General features: G+C 40.4%; 1 protein-coding gene across 2 annotated transcripts in view; it reads left to right on the top strand.

Annotated features, from left to right (window-relative positions):
- Window positions 1-24,931, top strand: part of fbxl17 (F-box and leucine-rich repeat protein 17) — a 231,330-nt gene that overhangs the window by 57,833 nt on the left and 148,566 nt on the right. For both annotated transcript variants that reach the window (XM_085368445.1, XM_085368446.1), the window contains exon 7: window positions 16,187-16,294. In XM_085368445.1, the coding sequence (XP_085224571.1) occupies window positions 16,187-16,294 (108 nt within the window). The remainder of the gene's footprint in view (window positions 1-16,186; window positions 16,295-24,931) is intronic.

The raw sequence follows: 24,931 nt of genomic DNA, 5'->3' as shown, positions 1-24,931 counted from the left end.
AATTATTAAAAGTGTGAAAAAACACAGATGATGTGGTAGTTTTCAAAGTGACTTTTCCTTACTGATTGTTTTAAAGGTGTACGTGTTGCAGTGGCATAAAACAAAGGGGAAAATTTTACACTTCATTTTACATTTAATAAAAATGAGCTAACACCCTGTTGAAAAAGGATTTAAGTGGTTAATCAGTAGTCAGTTAATCTTGAGAAACTGACTCACTGATTGAACAGCTAATTGTTTTAGTGCTAATATTATCAATCTGGCTGATAACCTCAGAAGAAATGACAGTGGGGTCTTTTTAATTTAAAATACTGCAGATCTTGTGATTTACCCCTGATGGTAAAGCTCGACTGAGTGCGCATGTTTTTGTGTGGTACTATATGGTTAGCTTTGCAAGTATTTGGGCAGTGTTCGAATTTTTGTCTTTTTTTCTCTAGCGCACCATAATGGACTTGGAATTACGCAATTATGGTGTGATTAAAGTGCTTCAGTTCAAGGAGTTTGAAATTGAATGTTGAATCGACTTTTTAGAAATTACAGCTATTTTACAGTTTCCTTCATTTTCACAGGCTTAGAGGTAATTTGGCAAATTAACCATTATAAATATAATGGTTAATTTTTTAATATTTAGTAGGAAGTCTGCCACTGGAACCACAAGCTCATTGGCCCACTGAGCCCAAGTTGACTTCCTACTGCAGTTAAGTGTTTTTTAAAGACAAAAGCAAGCGTCATTCAGTTAACTAATGTTCCTGTTAATTATACATTAAAACAGGCACCAGTTCAGCTGACAGATTGAGCAGACGACTAAATGCTGCAAGGCTAAATACCTTGCAGACCTGAGGCCCCCTTTTTTTCACAGATTTTCATCTTGATCCAATTTTCACCCAAATTAAATCTGCTGGAGCTTTTATTCGTATCTGCAATCACACAAAATTTGAAAATGATATCTTGAAAACTGTGGGTGCTAGATTGCAAACAAACTATTACAACTAATACTTGTTTTATATGTTGAGCTGATATCCATCCACTTATACTATGTGCAGTACTTACATCATTAACCCTGCCACTTTCTAGGGCACTAATACAACATTTTTCAAGTTTAAAATTGCAAAACGTCTATTGGTGTCCATATACTTATGGACTTGACTTTATGTCTTTGGGCATGCTGCTAATGCGCCAAGGACTCGCTGTGCCTCCTTCCCTCCTGCCATATCACAAAGATTGCCTAAGATAGCACATCTCTGTGTCAACCCCTGCTGAGCTGACTCTGCAGCAGGCTGTCCCATAATATCAGATTTTTATGCATCCCTCTAATACTGCTTGGAAATGCACCACTCTTTTATCCTCCCCTCTGCTTTATTTTATCATTAGTAGGCCCTAACAGGGGGGATCTCAGAATGGGTGTTAAAATGTGTTTGCCCTTGTCGCTCTCTCATTCTCAGAATTTCACATTCTTTAAATGCTCCCTTTACCTCAAAAACAACCACATATGTAAATGTCAACAGAACTACACTGCTATTTTATTGCTGTTTTTTCTCACAACATTTACTTTTTTTTTTTCTTCCTCTCTCTGTTCATTACTTCAAGCTGGTCAAATGTCAGTGTGTAGTGTTAAAACAGATTGCTGTCCCCAGTAGCGAAGTCTTGACTTTTATTTCTTGGAACCACACTGGTATTTCCACGCTAGGCTCCGAACAACATGCTAGTGCCAGTCGGCATTGGTGTACTCTGCTCCAGCACGCACGCCACTGCATCTGGTGCACTGACTCACTCGTCGTGTGTTTGACTGTTTGTTAGTTGTTTCTCATGCACGTGGGTGAAATGCATTAAACTATACTTGATATGTTCAGTCTTCCAGTGAAAGACAAATATGAGGCAGGTTGTTGTAATGATGCATGTGTGCAAATGTCTGTGCCTGTAGGAATATAAAAGAAGCACTTGACCTTGTGTGCCAATGCATAAATAAAATAAGGGTGTATTTTTTTTTTATGTGATAACTGTCTAGACATGGCTCTCCTCCAGCTATTTTGGTTTCAGTGTCCCTCTCATTACTTTTCTTTCTCGATTTTAATTTCATTCCCTTGTGCTCTCTTGCGCTTTCACTCCATCTTTTTCTTGCGATGCACCCCATGGTACCCAAGGGAACAATGGTGCTCTAACAGCCTTTGCAGAAGTCCTGTGGACCTGAGGACTGGGCAGCATTAGTCTTAAAAAAAAACACAACAAAAAATCCAACAAAAGGTCCGTTTTTTAGTTTTCCACAAGTCCATCTGAGACTTGCAGACAACCTAAAGATTTGCTATAGACGCATTTATCATGCAAGCCATGCAGTGTATGACCTAACTCCTGTAGAATTAGCACTGACGTGGTTAATATGGCGGTGAATAAAGGTTTAACACCGACCCCCTCAGCCATCTGTGATGATGTTGAGGTAATTAGCATGCTACTGTTAAACTCCTCTCTGTGTTTTTTTCCCTGCCTCTGTCTCTCCCTCACTGTCAGTCAGCCACACACATGCATACACAAACACACAGTGGACTTCTCTAGCTATTAGCCATGCTAATGGCTTAGATCTCTTGGACATTAATTGTCAAGTTAAACAGTAATGGGGAAGATAATAGTCTTCTTGTCCACAGCTTGTCATTTAGAAAATAAAAGGAGCACTTGGCTGTTGTGCTTTTCAGTAGCAACACGTTTGGAATAACTGGTGCAGTGGCTTAAACGTTTTCATTTTTGAATATATATTGTTCCTTTTTAGTTGATTCTTACAATTCTGAGTTTATTGAACTGCTTTTCCTGTGAGTTCAAGTGATGTCAGTTCCAGTTTGAGCTCTTTCCCCCCCCTTATTTATTTTTTTCTTTTACATACATTGGTCATGACATTGAATGTGTCTGCCTGTTTCATCTCCACCGCAAGTTACTTTTATAATCACATCATGAACATTTGTCTTATCCTTTTTACTGTAGTTTGCTTTGACTTTGTATTTTCCAGCTGGATGTTGATCAGTGGCTGCGATGACATTGCGAGATTAGTCATAGAAATTATGAAGTGCACAGTAAGTTTGAATGCAATTTTATGACAAAGTACTTGCGTGGGAAAAAAAGGGAAAATTGTGGCAGTTATGACCTGTGAGATACTTTAGTTTTTCTGATAGCTCCCTAACCACACATAAAGTTACTGTTTTGTAGTCAGATGTACAGGAATAAATTGCCAGAGGACAGCAGGATCTCTTAACCTTTAGTCTCTGTGGAGGATACTTAAAGGCTGTTAGAGGCTGTCTTACTTATAAAATGTATGGAAGACTGTTCTCCCCTTGCTCTTTACTAGAATCATACCTCAGTCTCACTGACAGCAGATATCTGTCCCTGTCACTGCTCATACCATCAGCATGAGTAATGCTGTGTGAAAAGGCTCTGCACAGACCGCTAACATGTAACGACCTTCTAATTTCTCTGCCCTGGGCACTGTCACCTACCTGCTCATCATCTGCATAGCAGAACATCCTGGATACTCTTGTGTATGGACCTCAAGAGTATTTATGATGTCAACTGTACCCAACAACACACCTCTAGTTCTAATCATAACGCTGCAGCAAGCAGAGGCTGCATGCCCAGAGGCCACGAGGGCAGAGGAGGCCACTACCTTCGGGCCAGCCCCGGGTCTTCCTGGACTACGATGACACTGACAAGGTAGAGGGAGTAAAGTGTAGAGTTTGTTGTATGAGGACACTGAAATGAGAAGCCAAGAGATGATTATTGTTGTATGGTGTTACTCAAATCTATAAATATGTCCAATGTCCCACTTAGAAACAAAACTTCACGAATCACTATGATTTTCTTTTAGATAGATGGATTAATTCTGTGGTTTTAAGACTTTGTAGTTATCATTTTTATTTTTTAATCAAATATTAATGATAGGAGAACCAAAAAAAATGTAGTGACATAGAGGTAGGCATGATAGCATTAGCAAAGTCTTATTTGTCCTGCGCCACTTTAAGAACCTCTGAAAGAAAGGGCATTTAATAAAATGACATACTATTCAAATGATCTCCAAATAGTAATGGTCGAATTCAGCCAATGTTATAACTAAACTTTAGATCTGAGTCCCTCCCTCTACACATACCAGAGATGCCGCTTGTGTTCTCCATTTCACAGAAAACCCACTAGTGTCCAGAAAGCATGTTTACCATCTGTCTCTCTGTCTTCCTTCATGTCTCCACTCCCGCTGTCTCTGTGCCTGATCTGTCTTTGATGCTACTGTTGTCTGGAAAGTTTCCATTGTGATAGAGTCTAAGTTGTCACAGTGTCTGACATACATGCTTTTTTAGAGGGCATGTCTTCCAAAGGATGTGAAGAAAAAGGACAGTTTGTTTTAGATGCAAGTACAGCTGGAGCAGCAAAGGAGGCTCACTGAAGTCCTGCGGTGTGTACATTGCAGATCAGGCTGGACTTTCTACATAGCAAAACTTGGAGAAAAAATATGTAGGAGTATGCACGTGGTTTAGGTAAAGCATCTTATTTAATTTTGAATGGTTGGACATGTATAAAAGCACTACAGTAGATGTTATAGTAATTTGCTGTATAGAATATAACCTTGTTGTTGTCGTTGTAATCAGTTTGTTATTATTCATCCACAGGATTCACGTCCTTAAGTTTTATCCATGTAATATCTTTGTTTTTATCACACAGGGGTTTATAATACTTGCTGGATGGATTAACATCCAGAAAACAAGATCGATGTAATCGCAAAGAAACTTGAGAGTTCTGAAAACTGTGGTTTCCCAATGAGAAAGCACTGAAACTCTTTGTTGCTGGTCCTGTGATTCTAGTAGTTGCTGCCAGCTCCTGTTCCATACCTTTTGTACTGTGTCGATAAGAAGAAGAGGCGGAGATTCCCTCCATAGGCTGCTGAACAGAACAATCCAATATGGGCCATAGCTATAAAGGAAGGTATAGATGGGAGCTTCACTGTGGCAGCCTGTCATTCTGGTCCAGGTCCATGGTCAAACTGGCCTCTTTAAGCCCCATTTTTCATCATTAGCATGAGACATAAAACTGATCTCTAAGTAAAGCTCAAAGTCAATTTCTGGTCCAACTTGATAGATTTAGGTGGAAAGTTACCATGGAAACGGCAAAGGGTTAAGTGATTCAGATTTGCTCAGACTCAGAGTATCTTTTAGTGGCTTTCAGTTTTCTGTGAAAATTACAGACCACCAGCAAAGTTCTTAAAAAAGCTGGCTGTTGATGCTTTCAGAGGATTGATTTCTGTTATTTAAACACAGTGCTTAGATGTAGTGCACGCACCTTTGTTTAATGTTATCACAGATTCGGTGGGTTTTTTTGTTTGCATTTTTGAGCATCTTTGTCATGCTTTGCTGGTAGCTGGTAGTTGCTGGTAGTTGCTTGGCCTACCTAAGTGATCTCTTTTGAAAAGTGGGTGCTTTACCAAAAATCTCTTTGTGATTGTCTGTAATTTGCACAGAAAACACAGATTAAGCAGTAGGAAGACTGAAATGTGGAATGAAAACTGGAAATGGAAAGCATTTTCCTTCAGATTAAAAGATGCCTTTTTTAAAATGTGTTGGTTGCAGTAGTAATGCACATCTTTTACTTTGATGGTGAATGGTCTCTACTGTTTTGCATCACACTTTTGACAGTTGGCAAGTGTTTGCAAACAATGGGAGACCACCGCTGTCTGTTATCAACCCCAAAAATTTGATTTGAAAAGGTTTTTGGTGCAGAAACCTCTTAGCGAACAATTTCACTTAATGACTAACGGCGATCTCCAGCAACCACATGGCAACTGGTTGGAAAAACCGCATCTTTGTCTAGTGAGCCTTTGATTGCCAAAGTGTCACTGACTGGTCTCCAGGCCTGTTTAACTCAGTCCCTAATCAGACAGGGGGGTGACATTAACAATGCCAAGCCCCAACTTAAAAACCGTTCAACTGGTTAGACTAGCAATAAAATGAATTTAGTGTGCGCCGAGTCTTTGCCTGTGTACTGAAATGAAATGAAATGTGAGGTATATTTTGGCTTGTGTTTATCCCTCTTATTTAACTAAAGCAGCGTTTAGCTGATCCTTTCCTGCAGAGTGCTCAAAGATGAACAGAAACTTGAATATTATTATTATAAACCCAGGGATAAACTTTAAATACCAAGTTGTCTTTCAAAGGCATGAAAATGCCATTCAATAAAAATATAATTGAAACCAAGAACTCAAAATGCAAATAGTTGTCATATTTTTGGTGCTTAACAGATACAGCGAGTGATACACACATGAGGTGGTACTTTGAATTTTTGATTGGGCAATTAAACATTTGCTTCTTAATTGTAATTTCCAAATTAATCTGGGAAAATGTGTGTATTTATTTTATAGCTGCAATTCCCAGGGTAATGTTTTAAAATGCAACTATTTTCAAACGCTGGAGTAGGTTTTAACAGTTGATGAGTGTAAAAGCATTCTTGTATGTTTGTGTGTGCATTGTGTGTGTGTGTGTGTGTGTTTTTTAACAGAAGTGAAGCTGAAGGGCAAGCTGAGAATTGATGGCTTGCTATAGGCAGAGTGGATACTTCTAATAGTAGGAGTTCCAATAATGAATTTTCTCCAGCTTCCCAGAAAGAGGTTAAAAAGAATAGTGACTTGTTTTTGTTATGAAACGGTTTTGTAACATGGTTATTGAGTTCAGCCTGTCTGCACTACTTATAAATGCAGCACTCTTACTGTACATACAGCTAGACTTTTTGCCTTGAGAGATGTTTTGTTGTAACGAGGACCATCACGGTAACAAAATGAGCCAACGTGTTTATTGCTCTGTCAGCCTTAGGCCTCTCCCTCAAGAGCACAAAGCCATACTAATATGGCGCGATGATGTTGAGGAGGAGCCCCTTGGAAGGCATTTTACTTCATTTTGAAAAACTCAAGGGAGGTGTTAAGGTGTCGTATCAGTGATGTAATGACAGCTTTCAGTTTGCATTTATAGGTAGCAAATATGTCTCCTTGGATTCCTTCACTGTGGCTTCTTTTGTCCAATTTGACATGCAACATAGAGGAGTTGGCATGTAGAAATACATTGGGACTTGAAACCACAAGAGAACTGTTGGAAGGTTTTGACAATGTGGTGTAATGACGCTGCATTTAAGAGAGTAAAGAATGTCTTTTGGCTTCCTCCAAAGTAGCTTCTGATTTCCATTTGACATGCTACAAAGCACTATTGATTGTTAGAGAAGCAGGGTGAAAACCTCTTCTTCAACAAATGGAAACTGCAAAGTAGGGGCCTCCACAAGCCAACACCTCCTGCTCATGCATACTTACATATACACATACACAGTCTTGTGTTTAAAAAAAACAAAAACAAACTAGAATGTGCCACTCTCGAGGGAACTGAGGGCTTAAGCCACCGAATAAATGACAGGTAATTTTCAGTTGAGAGTGGAGCATACAGGCGAGTGAGGCAATCAATCACTTTGGTGATCACCCATGCAGATTTCAGTTCTGTCTGGCATCATCAAGGCTGATGACATCGATAGACCAAGACGAGATTGCTTGACAAGTGTGTGAGAGAGTACTGTTCATATGGTAGGATAGGAGATTGATTTCCCAAAAAAATAAAAAAAAAAAAGCACAAAATGTTACCATTGTTCAGACATTGGTGTGATCACTGATAAGTAGGTAGCAGTTACTTTTTTGTGAAATATATGAGAAGGATAGGCCAAGTTTTTTATGGATTTTCTTTCCCCCAAGTGTGTCTGAGATGGCCACAGCTGGAGCAAAGTGGATCTATTGATCCTGGGAGTTTCATTTTTCAAACATAGTCATCTTTCAGAGCCGCCTTCGATTTTTGAAAAATATACAGTGCGCTTTGAGATAATTTTATGGCCTTTTTGTCACAGTATACAGTGGAGAGATGTGAGGAATTTAAAGGTAGGTGGTAGTTTGTGGAAGACGGGTGGCTCTACTTCTCAGACGGGCTGGAGCTATTTACTTTGCTTGACCGCATGTTCAAACAGGGGCTGTGGGTCATAACTTTATATTAATTTGGTATTAATTAGTAATTCCATCAGATGAATTCTATGTAAAATGCTTCCCAGACACATCTTCAAATCGCTTGTTTTGTTCCATCAATAGTCCAAAACCCCAAAATATTATATTGGCTGTTGGCAAACCATAGGCATCAATCATTAGAATTGTTTCAAAACAGCTGTCTGCTGATGAATTTATGACATATTAATCCAGCACCACTTTCAAGATGAATTTCACTGTATCAGCAGGATCCCCAGTGGATGATTTTAATTAGAAAAGATGAGATTCGATACATTTTAGCTCTTTTTTTCAAATTTCCACCATCTATCAAACACATTTTGACTTGTAACTAACAGTTATTTGCATTAAAAGTTAATCATTTTGTTTACAAAATGTCAAAGAAGTAAAATGACATTGAACCCGAGGCAGCCTTTCCAAATTGATCATTCTGTCAGGCCAGCAGTTCACAACCCCAAAGAAAAGGAGAGAAAGGCTTATAAATGTTTGCCTTTTCCCCTTGAAACCATTGATATAGATAAAATATTGATAAGCAAAAATGACTGCAGATTAATTTTCTGTCACTCTGCTAATCGTTTCACTTCTAGGAAGAATATTGTTTAAAAACTCTGCATTACACACACTGCAAAAGAAAAGGCCTAGCAAAGCTTTTACTTAAGAAGGACTTTCACTAAATTACACTTGGTTGGTTAATCTCTGCACGCCCTCTATTAGCTCTGTGTTTTTATCTATTTATTTGTTTTTATGAGTTAATAATTTGAGTTTGTGACCTTTTGCTTTCTTTGCTTTACCCTCTGGTCCTCTGTCCGTGCTCTTCTTTCTCCTACAATTTTCAGGTCAAAGTAATAAGCCGGAAAGAGGCTGCGAAAGGCGAAAAAACGATTATGAGAGCAACGAAAAGAGCATCACTTGTGTTGGTTGCTTACACTATAACCTCAGAGAAACGGAAAGAGAGAGCGAGAGAGTCAGATGCTATTAGATTATACAAACAAAAAGCTTACTGCCCACAGTGTCTCATCGTGGGTAGTCAAGTGGTCAGGGAGCGGTTATGTCATCACTGACAGTTGATGCCCCGTGTTGCCCAGCAGCAGGCCATGGAAACACCGCACACACGAACAACCCCGCTGGTCTTTAAAGGTCTGCTTGTTGTGTGGACTTGACAACAACACACATACCAACACAAACAAGCCTGTCCTTCTGTTGTGACCCGCTTTGACTTCCACGCCAGGACTCTTCTGCAGGGGATGAGTGGGCGTCAAAGATCGGCCTGTCCTGTCTTAAGTGCAAGTGTAAATGGGAACGACTTGTCTCCTAAAGTTCAACATCAGAGTTGTGTGTCGCCGAGGGGCTTTTATCATGTCGTCCTTTTTGAAAGTTTAACACTGAGTGCTTTAATCGTGGACGTAGCACAATTATTTTATGATGCTAACACAGTGAGTCTTTCTTATGGAACTTTACGCTTCATTAAATAAAAATTATCTGTTGAGAATGTTATTTCATTTGCTTTGAAGTTTTGATCGAAGCAGAAGAACCTTTCATATTTCAGAGGATTTCCTGCAACTGCCAAAGAAGTCACTTCTTATGCAAAGCTGCTGGATAGGCATGAAGATGGATTGTTAATAGAATGTGTTGCAGTGTGTTCAGTAATCATTATTAATCTCTGTGTCGGCGGATTCTTTCTCGGCTCGGCCCAGTGTTCATAAAGCTCGGTTAATTAGACTGATTGATTAGATGGTGATGATTCAGAGCTCTCATCACAGCTCCTCATCCCGTCAGCTCTCTAATAAGATCAGATTGCGCTCATATTCACGTATTCCCCTGTGCACGCACCCACACACACCCACCGAGCTTGTTTAGCCTGTCATGCCACCTCCCCGTCTTTCTCATCTTCGCGACTGGCTGTCTGTCACATACATATTCAGACAGGATTTACAGGCATGAAAGAAGCAGCCAGGCTTGCCAAAGCTATACACTGAAGACCAGAAGCTACATTATGTTAACATGAAAAGATTGCAAATCTCTCATTCGCCCTTATTCGCCTCTCCCCTTTCTTCTCCCTTGTCTCTCACTGCTATCCATCCTGTTTTCCAGTCTCATCATGTCTCATAAATATGACTTGTCTCCCTGTTTAGCCAAGAAAAACATTGCAATGGATAGCGGGAGTTTAGGAACCTCACATCTGTCTAGACTGTACTGTGTTCTTGACCTACGTGTGCGCTCCATGCGTCTTTTTGTGGACCTTTGTGATTACTTTCATGTCTGTATGGAAAACAGCATACACACAAATGTATTCGCAAACTTAAATGTGAATCAGCTTTGCTAAAGCTTTAGCAGCAGATCAATATTCATGCACAGCTCCAAGCGAACCGCCCTGCACTTAGTGCACAGTGCCTGCTCATCAGCACAGTAAAGAGACTCTCCCTAGCTGTAGTAAAAGTTTATGACTTTCCGTGTTGCTTTTGTCTCCAGGCAGCGGATATTACAGAGGATGATAAGTATTCATTTAGATTTTTGCCAGATCACCAGTCCTTCGTGTCAATACAGCCCATCTGAGCTCTTTAAAAAAGAGACAAAGTTTGGTGTGTGTACATGTGTGCGCATCTAAATGTGTGTGTGTTCCAAGGCTGTGATGAACCCAGTGCAATATCACCCCTAAGAGAGTATTTATGGAGAAAATGATTACCTTGGAAAAAAACAGAACTTTGATGAAAATTGTCCCACTTCAATTTGTACCTGGAAGGCTTGCAGTTGGTGTCCTTGTTTATGGGTAATATTGGAAACCTGTAAAACTCAACAGTACCAGATGCTTTCATAAAGAAATCACAATCATCAGTGGGTTTTTGTAGTGAGCCTGAGCTTCTTTTTCCTGGAAAATGGTAGCGCATGAAAAACTCGGACTGCAGCTTTGACGAAATTTTGCATGGGTATGTTTTTTTTTTAAATAGAAGGCCATATTAAACAAAGTATTGACCTGCTAGGCCCTGGAGTGAGTATTAGGCTGCGCTGTCATAAATCTTCTGAGAGGTAAGACTACTCTCTAAACCTGATCGTCCATTGCTTTTTAAGCTCCCTTTGAATCCCACCTTCACACTAAGCAAAAGTAGATACTCAGTACCTTAATCTTCCCTTATATCTCCTTTTTCTTGCAAAATCGATTCAAATTTAATTCCATGGTCCACTCAGTTGTCTAGCCACCATCGCAGTTTCACTGTGTCTACACAGAAAGCAGAGCATGAGCAGCATGTTTAGCAGAAAAGCAGCAGTGAGCTCTCTGTCTGTGTATTTTCACAGTAGGCGTTTAGATGTTGAGTGTAGGTTATCTGTGTTTTGGAAGTGCGCACAGCCCAATGCACAGTGACAGGTGGATGGGAGGTCACGCTTCACACCGACTGGCTCCAGTAAGTAATTAACCTACTGTATATAACAAAAAAAGGATGTAGCCACCATTGGACACACATTGGCGTCCTGTTTTTGAAGCCTTTAGCATTGTAGTCTATACGATCTTGTTTTTTCCAAAGCTAGAAGTAACCATATGTGGAAAAAGGGGTTAAACGCTAAGCTGTCTGCTGGCAGTAACAGCCAAAGTGCATCCGTACTCTGTGTAAGGGCATCAAACAAACAGATATCGGGTAATTTGTGCCAGTAACCTACCAAATAGCTACTAGCAACTGTGAAAGACACTGAAAGTGACCACAGCCCAGATAATGGGAACTTTAAGGCTCAATGCAACTCACATGGGTGAGTTCACTTCCTGTATAGTTGTCATGAAGCGAAGAAATTGTTAGTAGACCAAATCCAGTTTTTTTTTAGACCAGGCTGTAAAAGTGTTTATTGCTACTGAAAGAACATCAGGATTGACTCTCTTTTGGAACCAACCTCAAACAGGCCACTGGAGGGACTGCAGTTTTTAGCACCTTCCCATTAGCCTTTTTTATCACCCTGTTAGGTTGCTTGATTTTGAGGGGGGGAAATTAGTTTTTCCAAGAAACTCTGTTTCCTCATGTGTATGCGTTGGATGAATAACAGTCTCTCTCGGTGATTGAACTGGCTTTATCTGGCTTTATCTATGTGTGTGTTTCTGAAATATGTCTGTAAGAAAGCAAGAACTTGTGGAAAGATGTATTCACGATGTGTTGTTTTTGTTGGTAAAGAATGAATCGTTTTAACGGGAGATGAAAATGAACAAAATCTGGAAAGAAAACAATCTTTCTGATCTTTCGGTTTCCATCTCTTAACCTGACGTTTGATGGAGGCAAACAAGTTGTATGATTGACCGTATTGACAAGCTTAAATAGCCTCATTGGATGAGAAGTGGCCCTTGGGTGCTGCCACAGCGTTTTGAAAAGAACAGGCGGCCAGACAAAAAACCACACATTCATGTACAGCACTACCCCTTTTTGCTACCACAGCACTCTTAACAATTACCTTCCCGCTCTTTAACACACACATGCACGCAGACGCACACACACAAAGGCTATCTTTATGACTGCAGCATTTCCACCATTCCAGCTCGCTGTGTTTTTCTGCTTTCCTTACCTCCTTCACCCAGAGACCATTAAACTAGATCCCTTCTAAAAGGCTTTAAGGTCTCTCTTGGCTAGCCACTACTTCTCCAAAGCTCTGCCATGACTTTTTTCATGTTTTTAAATCAAAGTCCATGAAAAGTTGAGGGGGAGGAGTGGGAAGCAAAGAGAAATTTGGGATGGGTTTTTGTGTTTGTGGGTTGGAGACAAATCTTAGTTATAAACCCATATGGTGTTACTCACATTTACACAGGGACGCACACATGCACGCACACTCACATACACGGGCTTAATCTGATACGGTACATGGCCTCCTGGCCTGTTCTGCTCTGGTGGGATTTAAGTTTTTTTCCTTCCCTGTCTCCCTTCTCACCTGCTGAGAGTTACTTTAGATTTGTAACCTGCTCTCTTGTGCGTCCATACGCGTGCGCACACACTTGACTGCACCCACACAGTCCTGCAACACAAACAGCCGTATGAAAGACAGTCTGGAGGTGGCGTCTGCTATGACTCCTTGACTCCCTTACAGAAGGTTCTGATTTAGGGATCGAGGTGGTGTGCGGCTTTTTGATTTTGCTGGTAGTCAACCTGAAAATGTTTTCCTTGATGGTTTTTTGGCAGAGGCCATGTTGGGAGAGCTGTGGCCAGCTCACTTCTCCTACCAGCTGCTCAGATTAGGCTGGTCCAGCTGGAGTTTTTTAAGTTTCATACTCAAAAGACAACTCTGGTTTACTCTTCTCCATATCTCTACCTGGCCCTGCAGATCCGGATCCATATGCATCAGTGTCTCCAAGTGGGATAGCTGACTCACCTTCACTTAATCTTTCCTGACTGAGTGGGGAAGGAAAGTGTGGTGGGTTCAACCTGAGGCACTTTTAAGGTGCATCCAGTTATTGATTGTGCTGAAAAACCACACTCTGTGCAAAGCTCAAAAAGTACTACAGCTTGTATATACAGCAATGTCCAGGAAGAACACTTGTTCTGTTTTGTAGGATTTAAATATCACACTGGAAAAAGGAATTCCTTCAAAAGCTGCACCGAACCTCATATACTGCCCTCCTTAGCACTCCTTTTTTGATGATTCAATCTATTTACTCTAAACAGGGCGTAATGTTTAAGGCTTCTTAAGAAGGTGACTGTGTAGGTTCTAAATTACCCAAGTCATACAAGTGTTAGGCGTTTGAAACGAAGGCAGGAATGGGACTTCTTTTTTTGGGATTGTGAAGATGTTTCACGTCTTATTCAAGAGGTTTTTTTCAGGTCTAAAACAACTGGGATTTAACCCCTAGTGGTTTCGCTCTCTTGGAGGCAATTCCGTTTGTCGACTCATTATTGATTATGTGAGTAGTCAGATGAGCCAAGGTGTGTGTGGTTGATCCTTGTGAAAGGAAATTCCCTCCGTAAAGGGATGTGGACTAGAGCTCTTCACACGTCAAACTGTTGTCAAAATGAGCTGAACGTTATGGATTTGTGTTGGCAATATACATATATTGTTTTTAGGTTTTGTTTTGGGGTTTTTTGCCTCAGGTGTTGACACAAGTTTGTGTCATTGATATCACAATATGACTTTATAGCGGATTATAGCAGTAATACAGAGGAAGATTCTGATTCTGATATCCTTGCGTTCTGTAGTGTAGAAAATCCTCCTGTCGACGTGCAACATTAAATATAGATATAACTCTGCATGCGGGTTGATCAATAAGAATGTAATCTACAGCCACACTAGCAGGTCTGTGAGAATATTTGTCATTTTCAGAATGTTTTGCTATGTGCAAAAATAGAAAGTTCAAATGGTTAATATTACCTTTGCAGGTATTCGATTCAAAGTACAGGACAAATTTCAGCTTGATACGCGCACTACATTTTAAAAAAAGTTTGCTGTTTATTCCGCAAACTATTTCTGAGTCCTGATTTAAAACCTAATGAAAGTAGAGACAACTACCACCCACAGAGCACAGTTAAATATGGTAAAAAGTGTAATTTTCAAACGCCAGCTTTTGTTTTTACCTGGTAAAATTAGATGCTCAGAGGTCTGCTCCTGGATCATCTTTTTAGTTGCTGGATTATAACCTTAAAAGCTATTCTTACATTTTCAGTCACACTTCTTTAGGAACTATTTTACACTTTAAAGGCACTTTAGCTCCATACTGATAAGGTGAAAGACAAAGCTTTTAGCTTCATACGAGGTGTTTTGCCCAGATAACTTGACTTGGTGAAAGATAAATGGACACCTTGTTCTTTCTTTTTGTGATTTCTTTACCCCCTTGAGTTTTCCATCTTACTCTACCTCGACTCAGTAACCTTTAAAGCAGCCTTGTGAGGGGGAGCGGGGCAGGGAAGAAGAAAGAGAGAGAGCGGTGTAAGGGTTTGAATGTAGGACAGCATCAAGGAAATGAGGAGTCTACAAGTATATAGAATGATCAGTAAAGAATTACAAATAAGTAGTTTGATCAGCCTCAGACGTGACACTATGGGAATAGGTTGCTAGTATTAGATGTCTGATCACAGTTCTACACTGACAAGAGGTTTGGCCATAGAGGACATGCAGTACTGTGCAGGAGTACAGTGAAAACTGTGGAAAAATCTTACTGACTGATGATGCTGCAGTGAAGTAGTTTGCAGTAGTCTTCTATGTGTCCCTTTGAGTATTCTTAAACTATCCTGCCTTTCAGTGTTTTTTAGGCATGAGTGCTTCTTCCAGACTTCTAGTAATTTAGAATAAAAATATGGAGCTGTTTATTTCCTTTGAAACATATCAGATATATTTTAGTCTCAGTGCGCTGAATCTGATAAGGAAATGTTGGTGTCTGGATGCATCCATTCCTATTTTATGGGCTTTTTGACCATATTCCGATTTACTTTTCCTGACTTGCTTTTGGGGAATCTCAAAAGTAAATATGGATGATTTTGACAGAGACGCCTAGAAAGCATGATTATTTCTCTCTAATGTTCTTTGTTGTTTGTTTGCTTTGTTTTCTCAGTTAATCAGTGCTGTCAGTTCTCTCTCCTTTTTCTCCTCTTATTTTGTCTTTGTGATTGATGAAGAATTTGAGGAAGCGCCGAGGAAGCCGACAGAGAGGACAAACAATCTTCCACATATTGTTGCGGTGTTGAGTGTAGTGAAGGAGGTGAAGGTGCTATAAATGCCCATATTGATGACTACAGTGGAAGCTGGTGGAAATGTTCTGCTTCCCTATTGATCTAAGATCCATTATGAGCGGTTAGTAGACAGCTGGGTGAATGATGGGGAACGGTTTATCCATCATAAGTCGATGCCCACAGTGCTTGGCACACACTTTTGACTTCTTTTTTCCTTTTCTCCCCTCTGATTCTCCTTTTCTCTTCTGTTGATCAACACAAAGCCTGTTGGAATAAGAGAGCAGACATTTTGGCTCAAATCTGACAGCACCAGTCTGTACACGCTACTGTTGAAAGGCACTCTTAATAGATTTTTCTATTCGTTATTTATTTATTGAGCTGGCAAGGTCATCTTTAACAGCAATCTGCACAAGACAGAAAAATGGGAATCCTGATGTTTTTCACTCTGATTTTAACATGTTGACTCTCAAAGTCTGAATGAATGAAACATGTTGAATGAATCCTTCTCTGCTCTTCTGTTTTCCAGGTCACTGATCAGTCTGTGCGGGCAGTAGCAGAACATTGTCCCGAGCTGCAGTTTGTCGGCTTCATGGGATGCCCCGTGACCTCTCAGGGAGTCATCCATCTGACTGCGGTGAGTATGACAGCTATTCTTTACTTGCATTGCTGTAGTTTACCTTGAGTCCTCAGTGAAGGCCCAATCTTCTGAGCTCCATCAGTGTGTTTACTTACAGTAAAGTAAAAGTGCATCCCGTTGAGCCACTTTAAAGAAGACTAATTTCTCTTTTTCACAGTAATTACTTGTAGCAGTAAATGTCACCACAAGTTCTGGCGTGACCAACATTTTTGTCTAATCCTGTTACTACAGGTCAGCTCTGTGCATTGCCACAGGCCATGCATTGTCACCAGGGGGGAAGTTTAACTTTTGGAGAGTAAACTCTGTATGCCGGTGTGTATTTTATCTCAGACTTAGTTTTGAAGTTATTTCTCGTTAACTTTTAAATCTCATGAAAGCCTAATGAGATGAATCCTAATAATACACTGCTGTTCTGACTACACCCTGCTGTTTGGATATTACCATGCTAATGAGCAGGGCTCCGTGCTTAAAGGCGTTCCATGCCATATAAACATGGACACACATGCACCCACACACGGTGATTGCCTGAATTGAATTCACCAGAAAAACACTGCACCTTATTTTTCCTCTCATTTATTTCTTTTCCCCCAGCCTAACACCCACATAGGACGTTTGTGCACCCACGTGCGGATGTGCATGTCATGTCCACGTCCACGCATGCTCGTGTAATACAATTCCATTTGCGTTCGATGTACTCCGGTGTACACTTGAGTGTGCGCGTACCTCTGTGGACCTGTGTGCTCCCATTCCTCCTCAAATGCAATTACAGTTGTGTTAATAGGACTGAGGCACCTGATGCCACGCTGCATTATTAGATTAAACAGCAGATTAATTTGTGCTCATGCTTTTGGCCCCCTATCATCTCTGCAGCCTCTGCTGACCTTGGCCATGGTGTTGTAGACAGACAGTAATGAAGCCAGCCAGTCATAACAGCATTAGCATACATGGAGGTGGACGCGTACATACACCTCCGTCTAGCACACCTCATTATTATTTATTACAGTATTAACCAAGGTGAAGTTTTAGGAGTTCAGGTGAACAAGTTCATAATTCTGATAATGTTTATATATATTTTTTTTGAAAGATGCAGATTTGTCACACAAGGCGAGGCTAAAAGTCCTGGAAGGACAAAAACAAAAACCAGATTCATAGTAGCTTGTTTTGATCGTGTGGTCGCCCAGTCGACATCAACTGCACATGTTAAAATTTCACAGACACTTTTGGCTTAAAATTGTCTGGTAGTTGTGTTATTGGCAGTGGTTCGCAACTCTACTGGTAAACGTACAGTACCTCCGGAGAAGCTATGGAGTGGACTTTTGTTTACTTTTGTCTTCGAAGTACAAAAAAACGCTTTCAGCCTCATCACGTCTCTCATTATGCGATGTAACCCACGTACACACACAAAAAAATATATAAATAAAGAATATGTTGCATTATTGTAACAATAACAGCAAAATAGTTTAACCAAACCCCACTCTTTAATTGATAAGAAACTTTATGCTGTAATTGAGCTATATGAGACTGAAGAAGACTCGGATGGAGTGAGGAAATGTTTCTCCCACTGAATCAATTTTCTGGGATTTATGCTTGATGTTAATGTAAAAAAACCAAACAGCTTGGTCAGTATGTTATTACTAAATGATTCCAAGCGCTCAAATTCGAACTATACCGTAACTATATTTGATTGAGAGCGCTTCTTCATTCCTTATTCAAAATGTAATGGCGCTCGTTCTTGTTGCTCACAATTAAATCAAAAATAACTCGCTTTTTCTCGAAGGGAGTTGCTATTTAAGCGCTGGAATGATCTTAAATTCTGAAATATGGCAGGCTGGAAATGTTTCAGAGATAACATTTTATTCATTTGGTTTGATTCATCTCTTTCTGTTTCTTTTCTCGTAGCCTCCGTTTTGCTGTCTCTTCCTCTCTCCATCCCTCTATAATCTCTGACAGTAATTATCTCATTTAGCAGTTGATTCCTCCTCTCATTGATTCCCACTCGGTCCCAGCCACTGTCGACTGAAAATCATATTCTCTCTTTTAGAATCGTTGCATTTCTGATGACTCCGTGGACCCGCATGCCATTCCAGGACTGTAGCGCTGCTCTCTTGTTCGATTATTGCGCACTCCCTCCCACTTTCTTCCTCCCTCGATCGCTCTCTCTTTCTCTCCCTCTTGCTGATAATCTTCCTATCCTCCTCACTTGCTACTCAGCTATGTGCAGGAAAAAAAAGAAAGAAAAGAAATCCATTACTTTTATTAACTTCTCTCTTATGACACACTCATTTCAGATTGATAGCCTTTTTATACCGACATTTCAGAAATTAATGTATGAGAAAATCAATTGAAATCATATTTTCTAAATCAAGTGAGCCGATGGTAGAAATAGGCCACCCGCGGCGATAAGTTCGATGCAGATGGTCTGTAGAGTAACTGTAAAGCTGTAGCATTTACGCTCCTCTGATGGTTTTGCCGTGTTTCAGTATCACAGGAGCTGTGCTGATCCGCGCTGATGTGCAACACAACTCGATATTTGTAGCGAGGCGCTGTTTGATAAATCATCATCTTGTTAATAACTAAAAGGCAAAATCAAGATCTCTGCTGGCTGTGAGCGTAGAGCTTTCTAATGGAAAAACAAGTAACACTTTTCCTTTCTGGCTGTAAATTAAACATTATATGCTGTTTCAAACGTGAGAACAAAAACTGATGATTTTAAGAGTAAACGTGTGTCTAATGTGGCTTAGTGTTTTACTGTGCCAGGGATATACTGTAAAAATGTCTTTACGGCTGCTTTTAGATTAAAGCTCAAAGTTGGCTCGAAGCTCTTGACATTAATAAAAGTTTTATTGATGAGGCTTGTCACATCCCAAGGCTGTATAATGGATACAAAACATCTTGGGGTGGAGGCTTTGTGGGTGTCCCCAAGCTTTCAGCGATTCGGCGCTCTCCCTCTCGGCAGCTAGTTTGAGAACTTTATGTATATGCGTTCGTCTGTGTAGATCTGCTTGGAATTAATCATTTTCCTAATTCGGTTTCAGAGGGTTCACCCTTTAGTGAAGTCTGCGAGAAGCTGCAGAGGTGGAAGCACAATAGGTTTAGTGTGTGCGTCTGTGGTTGTAGGCGTAAAAGGGTGGAAGGTTCGCTCTGCAGATGCGATTGTGTGTCTGTGCGTATCGTTGAGAAGATAGATTTGCGTGTATCTGAGATGGGGATGCATGCTGTGTTTTCTGTGCTGTCTCTTTTCCTCTCTGGCAGTCTCTGATGCACTTTGCTGTTACCTGCACCAGCAGAGTCATTATAAAACTCTTTAAACAGTGCCGTTACCTGTTTATGTCTCTTTCTCTCTCCAATCTCTATCTGGCTTTAGTCTTTGTCACTCAGTATGTATCTCTTTGTCTTTTACTCATGCGGTATGTGTTTTTGTCTTTCTCGCTCACACACACACACACACGCACGCACGCACGCACACACACACACACACACACACACACACACACACACACACACACACCCTCCCTCTGTCTCTCCATCTTCCTGTCAAGTGGTGCTCTTTTCTTCTGGTAGTGATTAAGTCCAAGGTCGGCTCTATCAGAGAGCCAGTGTTTGAGAGCAGCTCTGGGTGCCAGAGAGCCTTCATTCCCCGGGCCTTAGATGTCCCACTGATGGCTTCCCTTTGCTTGTCATGCCTACTCACAATGCTCCTCCTCATACATCAGCCTATCGCTGCCCTAAGACACCGTGGGCCTCAAAATGCCTTTGTGTGTGTGTGTGTTTGTGTGAAAGTTCCTGCCCAAGGCAGAGGGAGATGAGGCCAAACACATAACAAATGGAGAGACTGTTGAAGAATGTGTCAGACATGAAAAGGGGTATATTTGGAGACTGTAATAACTATGTGTTGTCTTCCTCTGATGTGCAGAACTTGGATGTTTCTGGTCTTAATTTGGGGCCTTGTAGATTAATTCAGCCGTGCTGCTCCAGTGGTTTTTGTTGTTCTTCCTGAGAAAAAGTTAGGACCTTTGAGGAATGCTCTCTAAATTTGACAGAATTGGACCGTGGGTAATACCTCATTCTCTCTGTGTGTTTATGAGCAAATAAAACAGTCTGGTTTATGACAGGGAAGCTATTTAATTTCATAACCAGCATCATATGTTCTATCCATCGTGGTGGCTCAGTGGAGTGGTTTGCACTCGCTACATCTTGACTTCAAATTTGGCTTACAGCATATGAATGAATGAAAAAAGAAAGAGTGGGAGAAAGAAGTAAGAAATTATTGATTTCTTTTAATTAAATTTTTTCTGTTAGTTCCCACAAGCAGAATATTAAAAAAAAATCACAAAGGTTAAGATACAAGTCTTCACCCACTGCCACCTGGGAGCCCTCCACTCCGCCGCTCTCACCCCACATCGAAAAAAGTGGTGTCTGCCGGCCTCTTATCGCCCCCGCCCCCCTCACTGGAGCACAGAAAATACATAATCAGAGTGCCCTGTGTCAAACTGATAACCCCCAACACAAACCAAGAAGTAAGTGTGTTTGTGTTCACATTTATGTGTACATATGTGCGCGTCACTGTGTACTCGCACATCTGTGTTGTGTCTCAGGGGTGGTAGAGAGGATAAAGGGGAAAGAAGCAGCAGAGGGGATTTGGATGGAAAAAAGGTAATAGGGTTGTGGGGGTCGCAGAATGAGTCGAAAAATTGTAATAATAATTTTCTTGACTGCTGTATGGAGGAGATTGGGGGATTTATGAATATAATGAGGAGAGAAGAGCCTAAGGATGATGTGCGTCTCTTGCAAGAGTAATTGAAGAATAATTTATTTGGCTGTAAGACTTTTAACTCAGAGACAGACAGAGATAGAGAGGTTTTTGACCTCTGGAGGGAGGGATATCATGTCTCATTATTGGCCTAACTAGTGTCACTGTGCCGTGACTGCCAACCAGTGCTGTCACTTCGGTTTGTGCGTGCGTGCGTGCATGCGCGCGTGTCTATATGGCCATTTGGCAGGAAAAACCAACCGTCTCTATCTCCTTGAGCTTTTTCCTCACCACTGAGTTTGTTATCAAGACCAACACATGCAGGATTAGTGACTGAAAGGGAGAAACAGAAAGTGAAAAGGGGGGTAGGAGAGGGAAAAGAAGTGATAGACAGTAGATTGGCACGCGACAGATAAAGAGCAGACACACACACACACACACACACACACACACACACACACACACACACACACACACACACACACACACACACACAGGGATCAGCTCACTGGTCCATGGCTGATGCAGACAATGTATTTGTGATATCAGATCCATGGCCTGTACCATTTTTCTTTTTTGTTGCCTCAGTCCTTTTTCAAATATTCATATCATTCTGTCTGCTCAGGTCTGTATGCTATTAAATGCGTGTGTGTGTCTTTCAGAGTGTGTGTCTGGGAGATTGGGGGGGCTGGGCCATGATTTAGGCTTACCGCAGAGGGATTGTCTCGACACAGCTTTCTTCTGTCTGACTGAACTGTCTGGGATGTTCCGATATGGAGGAAAAAAAAGCCGACAAAGACGGCGCGTGCATGCATGAGTGCGCACTCGTATTCACCTAGTGACACCGCTGCCATTCGTCCCACCTTTTTGCCCCTGCTTCAGCCTGTCTCGCACAGTCCCAAACACATGCGGACAGCCGAGCAGACACCTCAGCAACACCTTGTGACTTTGACTTCTTGCTCAGGACTTTGAATACACTTGAAAGTGACTGGCTAAACTTTGTCTAGGCGATTTCGACTCGTCTCTATTCATGTTTGGCGGTCTTGGAATTTAAATGCTGATAGTTTTACTTAAAAAACAAAAACAAAGAAAACAGTTCTTGCAAGCATGGGCTGTTTTTTCTTTGGTACATTGAGACCTGTTTTAACTGACCAAATTCACATAGTAAATCTTGATGTGGTTAAAAATTTACTACAGTAATGAAACAGCAGCAGCTCATATTTTCCAAATCGAACATGTTCGGTATTTATGACTAAAACAATGCTCACTCTGTCTGTGCTTTTTAAATGTCATCCCACTTCATGTCAACTGGGATACTGAGGTTGATGGACAACTACAGCCATGAACTCATGCTGTTTTTGTGCCAGCACTCAAACCATGACATCATATCCTCTGTACGGGGTCTACCAGGCCTCAACTTCCTGCTTGGCATCGTCAGCCTTGTGTAAATATATGTAGTAATGGCACAGGTAGTTATAGCTCCGTAGTCTGGCACGAAACCCCCCCCCCCCCCCCCCATTTAACGTGATATTTTGTATTTGACCTCCGACTGAGGCTTTTCATTTTCTTTTCTTTCTTTTTTTGGGACAAAAGCTTCTAATTAGAGCAGGCAAAAGCCAAACGGCTTGTAGCGTGGCGATCTCAACTGGTCATGTGGAGTGAATTAAACAACCTCTTTTTATAAAAACATGTTGCTGCACCTTCGTCTCAGACCAGAACAGCTTTCAGCTTTTGCCATTTGTCTTTGCTTTTCTTTTTCTTTTTGGATGGATGAGTTTGAGCAATACATGAATTGATTTGGCGCCGGAATCTCATTAAATTGAGATTCACATCCTTTGTTGTGATTTTCAGATTTGTCACATTTTACGTTTTCAGTGTTGTTTCTGCTTTGTAGGAAATAATGAAATTGAAGTTTGATTTTTACGACTTTAGAAAAATATATTCATTGGTATTGAAGTTTAAAATATCTCGTCGTTTCCAATATGTATTTAACTACTTATGATTACAGTAATTCTTTCATAACTATATCTTTAATATTGCTGTAGATATAAATAATTATATTGTAACGTTTGTCGTGCAGTTATTTATCGGTGAAATAAGTATTCAGACAGTGATTAACAGACAGAGAAAAATGGGAAATTCTTGTATTATAAGGGCAGAAATGACAAAAGAAAACAGTCTATAGAAAATAAAGTAAAATAAAGCACCTAAACTGGCTCAATAAAATAGAAAAAGAAATCTCAGTAAGTGAAATAACTGAGATTCATAGCAGAAGGGCGATACAATACAGTGATATTACAATATTGTATTGTAATATAATATATTGTATTTGTTTAAGCAAAAGTCCATAAAGGTTTGCAAAAATAATTCTTAAATAGGCAAAAATAAAACTGTTCATTATACATGATTGGAGCGTGTTATAGCATTCAGTTATGGGAGCAGTATTATTTAAGTGTCATGCCAACAATACACTGTAGTGCTCTAATGGTTTCATATATTTTTTAATTGGGCTCCCTAATCCATGCCAATACAATGTTTTTGATACATTTGTAAAAACTCACTCTGAACCTTTAAATGAAAACAGTTGAGTCTAAAGTAAATTAGATGGAAGTAAAATTTATTCAATGTGAGCTATAAGTTCTTCGAAATTGTAGTTTATTACAGTGTTTCATATGACTCTCCTTAGATGCTTTGCACCACTGAATTCTGTCCATGTAAACATGGGTTCATATATTATTCCTATAATTGCTGTGCACATAAATTCCTGCACCATGCATGTGTTTGCGGGGCGGGAGCGACACGCTGGCCTCAGAGCAGCTGGATTTTGTAGGTTTTCCCTGTTTTTTTATGAACGGCATGAATAATTATCCAGGTGTTGCTGCCAACTCAGAGGAGACGAGTCAGACTCTGCCTAGTTACAGACCTCAGCCAACGAGGAGAAAAACCTGCCGAAACACTCACCAAATCCCTGCTCTGTATTCTCTTGCTCTGCGCCTCTCTCTCTGTCTCTCACTAGTTTTCTCTCTGTGTGTTTTTCTCTGTTTCGGTCTCTTTTGCCCCGGTGTGAGTTTGAAACTTGTTTTCTTTCTCATCTCGCTCTATAACTCGCATGCTTTCTCCTTGCCCTTTTTCTCCATTTATTTATTTGTTCTCCCTTTTTTTTTTGATTCACACAAATACTTGGGTGTAAAACAAGCTATAATATGAGAGGAAGTTATTAAATACGCTGGGAGTATTAAAGCCTTTCACGTCTAAATCAGATTATATCTATCAGCAGTGCAGAAGCAAACACTCGCACTGTAGCCTTGTTTTTTTTTTTTGTGAGACTTTTTATTTAATGGATGTTTTTCTTTTGGCAGATGTCTGCTAAAGTGTGGAATTTATTCTCACGCTTGGATAAACAAAGTCTCAACCGTGACTCTGTCTCTTCCTTCTCAGGAAGATTTCTGCTAAGTTTTTAGTATTTCTGCAACCTAGCTACACACTCAGCCAATCAAAACTCACACTGGTTGGCCTGATTTCTCATTGGTTGTCCACATCAATGAAACTGTTTCTATTGGTCGTAGTAAAAAAAATTACATTTAGCAGACATAAGCAGTTTTGAAGATTTGGAGAACAAATACTGCTTTTGATGCTGGGGCTTTTAAAATTTACTTCAAGCTTATTAGTCATACATACTGAATGCAAATAGCTGTCTGTGTGTGAGTAAAAGCGTCTGCTGTGGATGGTAATGATTTTGTGTGAGTGTGTGTCTGTTGTGGTGAATATTTGGGGTGTTGGTCACTTAGCCCTACATCAAGGTTCGAAGTATGCTGAGCAGATTTGTGTTCCCACATGAGTAAACCAAGTAGAGACACACAGACAAGACAGATGGACATACGCAC

The sequence above is a fragment of the Diplotaxodon limnothrissa genome, linkage group LG12 (assembly GCF_057381915.1).
Source record: "Diplotaxodon limnothrissa isolate DT_005_m linkage group LG12, D_limnothrissa_male_GT1.1, whole genome shotgun sequence".
Classification (NCBI taxonomy): domain Eukaryota; kingdom Metazoa; phylum Chordata; class Actinopteri; order Cichliformes; family Cichlidae; genus Diplotaxodon; species Diplotaxodon limnothrissa.
Note: the sequence above shows the minus strand (reverse complement) of the source record. Positions and strands in the feature narration are given on the sequence as shown.